Source organism: Pelophylax lessonae, assembly GCF_965119305.1.
Source record: "Pelophylax lessonae genome assembly, chromosome: 10".
Classification (NCBI taxonomy): Eukaryota; Metazoa; Chordata; class Amphibia; order Anura; family Ranidae; genus Pelophylax; species Pelophylax lessonae.
In genome coordinates this window covers 206,140,643-206,148,951 of record NC_138777.1, presented here as the reverse complement: position 1 = coordinate 206,148,951, position 8,309 = coordinate 206,140,643, and the positions used below count along the sequence as shown (strand labels likewise).

Below are 8,309 nucleotides of genomic sequence, written 5' to 3'. Positions count from 1 at the left end.
AAAGAGTTGTAAAATGGAAAAAAACACCTGTCAGTGCCTGGGTATCTGATCTTTTTCCACCCCCAAACACACGCCTCCCCCTGCAGCCATTACAAGTACTGCCATCTTCTGACAGTTACCAGGGTGAAAATAGTAATAACGGTTTATTTGGGGGGGAGGAGATCGAAGCTTGGTGCACTGAGATCTGTGAAGGTGAGGTACAATGTTGCTCAACAATATAATGCAGTTATCAGGTTTATTTACATTAAATATAAACTATGGCCTTCATCCCATTTTCTGGCATGTTGACGAACTTTAAATGAAACGCTGCAAACAACAGTGCAGTGACAGACGGCAGCTTGGTGTAACTCTTTACATGCCAAACTAAATTACACTAAATGATATGAGATGATTTTTTTACCAAAATCCATTCATTCACAGACATCGGAGGCCTAAACTTCATCTCCTTGAACAGGAAACTTGAGCTGTACATCGTTATCTGTTAGCAGTTATTAAAAGTTTCAATAATTATATGCTGTTGTTTTTGCCTGTTTTTTTGCTGTAGGTGCACTTATACAACAACTTTTTTTAAGAAAACTCCATGGGGCTCCTAACTATGTCCTTGGAGATCCTAAATATGTCCATGGGACGCCTAACTGCAGCCATGGGGCACTGTCTCTGCTCTCTATACCAATGGGAGGTTTTATACATAAATAATAAACTCTCAGATAGCAATCGGGGAACTACAACTCCCAGGATGATGATAATATAGTAACTGACAGGGACTTTATAGCCTCTGTTGTATATGTAGGAGAATGTTGTATATGTAGGAGAATGTATTTGTTCCAGAGCTCAAAGTTCTCCACCATTTGGATGTTCAGACATTGGTGTTTATTTAAAGGCAAATCCATTTTGCACTTAAAAGGATGTAGTAGCGCCAAACACTAAATGATAAAACCAATATGTTATCAATGTGGAGTGTCCACAGAAAGTCCCAAATAGTCCAAAAGATGGAGAGATAGTGGAGACCAATTCCCAACTTCCGACTGTGTAGATGAAAGAGCCAACACCCAAACGTGGAGTAACACCAACTGCTTACCAGATGTTAATGGATATAGGGCGGTGAAACAGACTCAGATTAGGCCATCAATCATAGGATAGATCAAACCATGTAGTCTCATCAACTCCAATATATCAAAAGATCATGAGTACAGGGCGGTGAAATAGGCTCAGGTCAAACCACCAGGCAAAACGTATGGTCTCAACAACTCCAATTCACCTGCTTCGCTTGTCAGACTCTCCAATCCATTTTGCACTACATGTGCACTTGGAAGTGCAGTCGCTGTAGATCTGAGGGGAAGATCTGAAATCAGGGAAATCTCAGCTGATTTCTATCATCCAAATGAGTAAGCAAAAACTGAATTTTTGTAAAATCTTACCGTAAAATTCCTTTCTCTAAATCCTCGGACAGTCGCCGCCCACTCATACAGTCTTCACCAATGGGGTATTGACTTCCTCTCCACAGGAGTAGCTAGGCATAAGATTTGTTAAAAAAACAAAGCATTTACATACACACCCATGGGGGCTGTCCCACTGGTCCAATACCCCTCTGCAATAGCCATCCCAACTCAGTTTGGTAGCAAGCAGTTAAGTGTATAAGAACCCCAAAAGAGGGGCGGGGGCGGCGACTGTCGGAGGACTCGGAGAAAGTAATTTTACGGTAAGATTTTACAAAAATTCCGTTTTCTCTTACGTCCTCCGACAGTCGCCGCCCACTCATACAGTCTTCACCAATGGGGATGTCCCAAAGCAGTGTAGACATGAGGGGTGGGAACGCAAACGACAGAAAAGGCAACGCAGTACCCACATCAGAGAAAGCAACCCTTCATGAACAGCAAGGTAACCTTCTGGGTAACAAAAAGGCTCAACAGGAGCAACAACCCAGGAAAGCAAATAACCAAGGGGATAAACAACCCCAACAGCCAGGGACCCGCAACAAAACCAGGGTCCCCTACGGTACTGCCGCACAGAGAACCTTGCGGCCCAAGGAGGCATTAGCTGATGCCAGGACATCAATTTTGTAGAATTTGGAAAAGGTGTGCACTGACGACCAAGTCACAGCCTTGCACACCTGGGCCACCGAAGCCTGATGCCGGAAGGCCCAGGACGCACTCACCGCTCTGGTAGAGTGCGCCTTAACAGGGAAGGGCGGGACCCGTTCCTTCAACGAATAGGCCTGTACAATTGTCTGTCTGATCCAGTTTGAAATGGTCGCCGCAGACGCAGCCATACCCTTCCAAGGTCCCTCAGGAAGGACAAAGAGAGAATCCGATTTTCGAAAGGATTCAGTCGACGACAGGTAAACCCTGATCGCCCTGACAACATCCAAAAAATGCAAGGCAACCTCCTTAGGATGCTTAGGATTCGCACAGAGCGAAGGTAAAACAATGTCCTCATTTAAGGTGAAAATCCGAAACCACCTTTGGAAGAAAGGACGGATTAGGTCGCAAGACCACCTTATCCCTATGAACCACCAGGTAAGGGGAGCGGCAAGACAATGCCGCCAACTCCGACACTCTGCGAGCAGAGGTGATCGCCACCAGAAAGGCAACCTTTCTTGACAGCAGAGGTAACGAGATTTCCCTGATGTTTTCAAACGGGGAACCTTGTAACACGGACAGATCCAAGTTCAAGTCCCATGGAGGTAAGGGCTCCCTTCTAGGAGGGGCCAAGTGACGCACACCCTGAATGAAGGTGCGAATCAAAGAATTAGACAGCCAGTGCAGATACCTGGCCCTTAATCGTGGCCAACGCAAGGCGCTGGTCCACACCAGACTGAAGGAAAGCTCTCGCCACCGAGTATGAACGAGGAGAGAAGCCCCTGGACTCACACCAGGCAAAATAAGCTTTCCATGTACGGTATTAAATCTTACCAGACGAGGCTTTTCTAGCCTTGATTAAAGTAGGAATGACCTCTGAGGAGAGACCCCTGTCTCTCAGGACCTGGCTTTCAACAGCCATGCCGTTAAAGCCAGCGACTGTAAAGCAGGATGGAAGATCGGTCCCTGAGACAGAAGATCTTCCCGCATTGGAAGCCGCCATGGAGGCTCGACGGCCAGATGAACGATGTCCGTGTACCAGGACCGGCGTGGTCAGTCCAGCGCCACCAGAATCACCAATGTTGGTTCCGAGACCAACCTGCGAAGGAACCTGGACAACAACTGAATCGGAGGAAAGGCATATATCAGGCGATACTGACGCCAAGGCACCACCAGCGCATCCGAGGCGTCTGCCAGAGGATCGCGCGTTCTTGCCACGAACCTTTCCACTTTTTTGTTTAGCCGAGACGCGAACAGATCCACATCCGTGGATCCCCATTTCGCACACAGCATTTGAAACACCTCCGGTGCAGGGACCATTCTCCCTGGTCCAGGGTCTGGCGGCTCAGATAATCGGCCTGCCAATTCTCTACACCCGGAATGTGAACTGCCGAAATCGCCAGGGCATGAGTCTCGGCCCAAGATAGAATTCTGGTCCCTTCCTGGACCGCCCGCACACGCCTGGTGCCCCCTTGGTGATTGATGTAAGCCACCGCAGTGGCGTTGTCCATCTGCACCTGTACAGGACGGCCCTGAAGACAATCCGACCAACGGAGCAGGCACAGCCTGATCGCTCTCAATTCCAATATGTTGATTGGAAGGGAGGATTCCTCCTCCGACCAAGTGCCCTGGGCAGACAGGTTGCCCAGGACGCCACCCCAGCCCAACAGGCTGGCATCCGTGGTAATTACCGTCCACAGCAACGGCCGGAAGGATTTCCCTTCCAACACAGCCGGGGACTGAAGCCACCACAGGAGATCCATTATGGTTTGGCGACTCAGAGACACTCTCAGGTCCAAGGACTGAGGTAGCCTGTCCCACCTTGCCAGGATCTCCGCCTGGAGAGATCGCGTTCTGAAACTGTGCAAACGGTATCGTCTCGAAGGCTGACACCATCAACCCCAGGGACCGCATACAGATCCTGAGTGACGAGGATTCGTTGTCCCTGAGGGACCTGACCTCGGACTGCAGGGTCCGGAGCTTGTCCTCCAGCAAGAACACCTTTGCTTGAGCAGAGTCCAGAACCATCCCCAAATACGAGAGACGAACCGAAGGAGACAAAGTCGACTTCTGTACGTTGATGGTCCATCTGAACTCCTGAAGTGTCTGCACCGTAGTGGACAGATCGCGCAGCAGGCTCTGGCTGGCACTCGACCTTAACAGGAGATCGTCCAGATATCCCAAGACCACAATGCCCTGTGCCCGCAACAGGCCCAGAACAGGCGCCAACACTTTGGTAAAGACCTTTGGAGCCGAAGCAAGGCCGAAAGATAACGCCACAAACTGATAATGTTCCTCTGCGATAGGGAATCGGAGGTACCTCTGATGGCCCTCGAAAACGGGGATGTGTAGATACGCATCCTTCAGATCGATAGAGGCAAGGAATTCTCCCAGACTCAGGGAGGCCACCACCGAGTGGAACGATTCCATGCGGATCTTTCGAACGCGCACGAAGCGGTTCAGAGCTTTTAAGTCCAAAATCGGACGCACCTTGCCCTCCTTTCTGGGCACAATGAACAGATTCGAGTAAAACCCCTGAAACCTGTCCCGATGAGGCACCGGGACGATTACCCCCTGGGTGAGGAGATCCTGTACCGCTTATATGGGTGTATTATACTATTATTATTATAGGGATATAGGTGTATTATATTATTTTTATAGGGATATGGGAGTATTTTATATTATTATTATTATAGGGATATGAGTGTATTTTATTATTATTATAGTTATATGGGTGTATAATATTATTATACGGATATGGGTATATTATATAATTATTATTATTATTATTATTTAGGGATATGGGTGTATTATATTATTATTATTGGGATATGGGTGTATTATTATTATTATTATATAGGGATATGGGTGTATTATATTATTATTATTGGGATATGGGTGTATTTTATTATTATTATTATTATTATTATTATATAGGGATATGGGTGTATTATATTATTATTATTATTACTAGACATTAAGCCCGGTAAAGTAACGGGCGCTAGAACATAGAGCCGCATGACGTAGCCTGCTCTGCGCATAGCGACCCTGTTGCCCTAGCAACATCGGGGACACGCGCAGAGCTGAATGAGCGGCTCTCGCGTGACATCGCTCGCCCGCCGCTACTTTTTTCGCCCGTCCGCCCGAAGTCTCTGCGCTCCAAGTCCCAACGGCTGTCCGTGGGGCACATGCGCGGTAGCGCAATCTCACGGACACAGGGACTGGATGCAGAGACATGCAACGGCAAACTGTGGGTGTGGCCAATTGCTTAGCAGTGGGAGGGGCTTAAAGGATAGGGTAAACAAAACCCAGACTTCCTAGTACTCATAAAATATGTTTTGATTGCTCAGCCTACCTTAAAGAAGAACTTCATAAAAATAGTCAGAGCATAGCAACCAGCAACTGTTGAGACAATGAAGACTTTGGTGAGAAGTATATAATGTACATTATTGTGTATATAGTGAAGGAGAGTGTAATGTACAAAATGCAGGAGACAGGAGTATGTAATGTACAGAATGCAGGAGACAGGAGTGTGTAATGTACAGAATGCCGGAGACAGGGGTATGTAATGTACAGAATGCAGGAGACCGGAGTATGTAATGTACAGAGTACATGGGACAGGAGTGTGTAATGTACAGAATGCAGGGGTCGGACTCTGCACCATCCACCCCCAGCTCTATCCACCCCAAATGCCCATCCCAGCTCCATCCACCCCCCCACCTCTATACACCGCAAATGCCCACCCCAGCTCCATACACCCCCCCCCCCCCGGCTAAATACCTCCCCCTGGTCCATCCACCCCCCCAGCTACATCCACCCCAAATGCCCACCCCAGCTCCATACACCCCCTGGCTAAATCCCTCCCCCAGGTCCATCCATCCCCCCAGCTCCAAACACCCCCCCAGCTACATCCACCCCAAATGCCCAACCAAGCTCCATACACCCCCCCGGCTAAATCCCTCCCCCAAGTCCATCCCCCCAGCTCCATCCACCCCAGCTCCATACAACCCCCCCGGCTAAATCCCTCCCCCAGGTCCATCCATCCCCCCCAGTTACATCCATCCCCCCAGGTCCATACAACCCCCCCCCGGCTAATTCCCTCCCCCAGGTCCATCCATCCCCACAGCTCCATACAACCCCCCCTCCCCCGGCTAAATCCCTCCCCCCCAGCTCCATACAACCCCCCCCCCGGCTAAATGATCCCTCCCCCACGTCCATCCATCCCCTCCAGCTACATCCACCCCAGCTCCATACAACCCCCCCCTGGATAAATCCCTCCCCCAGGTCCACCCATCCCCCCCCCCTAGCTACATTCACCCTCTTCCCATGCTTGAAACGTCAGACCTGAGGACCGCTGTGGCAGCTCGCTCCCCGGCTCCTCCTCTGTGTGCAGGAAAACACAGGAAGGAGGAGGAGGGACGGGCTCAGTGCACTCAGCTCTCTCTCTCTCTCTGCATGTTACAGGCAGCTGAGAAGAGAGAGCGGCTTCTATATTGCTCGCGGCGGTGCGGCTTGGTTCAGCCTCTTCCTTCCATACCGGAGCCGCGCTCTTCTCCGCCAGGACTGCCACCGAGGTGGAGTACTTCCTGCTGGATGATGGAGTAGTCGCCAATCCTGAGGAGGAAGTGAAGTGGGTGGGTATCCGCTCCTGTGTAACACGCCCACCCAGCGCCGGCCGGCTGCCCGAAGTCTCTCTGCGTCCCAACGGCTGTCCGTGGGGCACATGCTCAGTAGCCCAATCCCACGGACACAGGGAAACTGGAAGCAGGGACACTTGCATTTTATTAATATAGAATATTATTATTATTATAGGGATATGGGTGTATTATGTTATTATTATTATAGGGATATGGGTCAGCACCTATAAAGTCCCATTTCTAGTGTATTTTTTTTCATTTCCTGTATAGTATGACAACACCCCGTTCCTGTCAACATTTAATACCCCTGCAGTGGAGAGTGGAGCTCCTATTGGTCAAATGACTGATCCCCTCCTCCCTCTGTATGCGGAGTACACCCACCTGTCCCCAGGGGGATGAGGAGGAGGAGGAGAAGAGGACGGATCAGCATGTTGGAGCTCCTCATGTCTGGCCGGAGCTCTTCATTCTCTTCTCCGCTCCATGGATCTGACCTCCACCCTTCTCTTCAGTCTTGCACAGTTGTAGCGGTTCCTCTCCTGGACTGAAATGACTTCCTCTGATTTCACTGCACACTGTGAGATTCTCACAATGTGCATTAGAAGCTGCAGCATGCCTCACTTCCTGCCCTGGAGAACGTCCAACATCATTTAGCCCTTTCCTCGCCAGTTTGACTGTCTCTGGCCCACCTCTTTCATTTATTGGACTTCAGTTCTTTCAATCAGGGAGGCTCTACATCACATGTGGGCGTTACCTAAAGCAGCCCACCTAGGAATGCTCTCTCCTTCAGACTGACTCCACCCATCAAGGCATTTTGGTATATAACTCCGCCCACTGCATGTATCAGTACTGAGGGCTCTGGGGAGGAGTACTGAGGCAGGGAAGCTATGTACAGCACCCTGCTGGCTCCTCCAACCAGCCATGATCTGCCTGCGTTGCATAGAGAAGCTCAGAGACCCAGTGATGGGGAAAATAAATGTAATGGAAAAAAATTTATTCAAAATGTTAATTTTCATGCTGATGGCGGTGAAATATCAGCCAATTAAACTTTAAATGTGAGGAGAGAACAGATGGATTTAGTTGTGGGAGGAGAAGGAAGGATAGGAGACACAAGCTGATTATTATTAGGGCGGGGGAGGGGTTCTCACTTTCTGCCCAAAACACAACAGAAAGTGAGAGGGCATTTCTACAATGAGATGGGGAATTCCCTCCTAGTTGTCACTACAACAGGTGGCTCCACTGGGAGAATAACCCAAACTTCCTTTTCTGGTGACAACTGACTGAGAGAGGATTTCTCATCACTTCCTGTTCTGGTGACAACTGAGAGGGGATTTCTCATGATTTCCTGTTCTGGGGACAACTGAGAGGGGATTTCTCATCACTTCCTGTTCTGGTGACAACTGTCTGAGAGGGGATTTCTCATCACTTCCTGTTCTGGTGACAACTGACTGAGAGGGGATTTCTCGTCACTTCCTGTTCTGGTGACAACTGACTAAGAGGGGATTTGTCATCACTTCCTGTTCTGGTGACAACTGACTGAGAGGGGATTTCTCATCACTTCCTGTTCTGGTGACAACTGAGAGGGGATTTCTCATGA

General features: G+C 49.3%; 1 protein-coding gene across 1 annotated transcript in view; it reads right to left on the bottom strand.

Moving 5' to 3' along the window:
* Window positions 1–7,178, bottom strand: part of LOC309565293 (fatty acyl-CoA hydrolase precursor, medium chain-like) — a 59,009-nt gene extending 51,831 nt beyond the window's left edge. The window contains exon 1 of the mRNA XM_082270195.1: window positions 7,097–7,178. Within this exon, the coding sequence (XP_082126321.1) occupies window positions 7,097–7,160 (64 nt within the window). The 5' untranslated portion in view covers window positions 7,161–7,178. The remainder of the gene's footprint in view (window positions 1–7,096) is intronic.
* Between the last annotated feature and the right edge of the window lie 1,131 nt (window positions 7,179–8,309).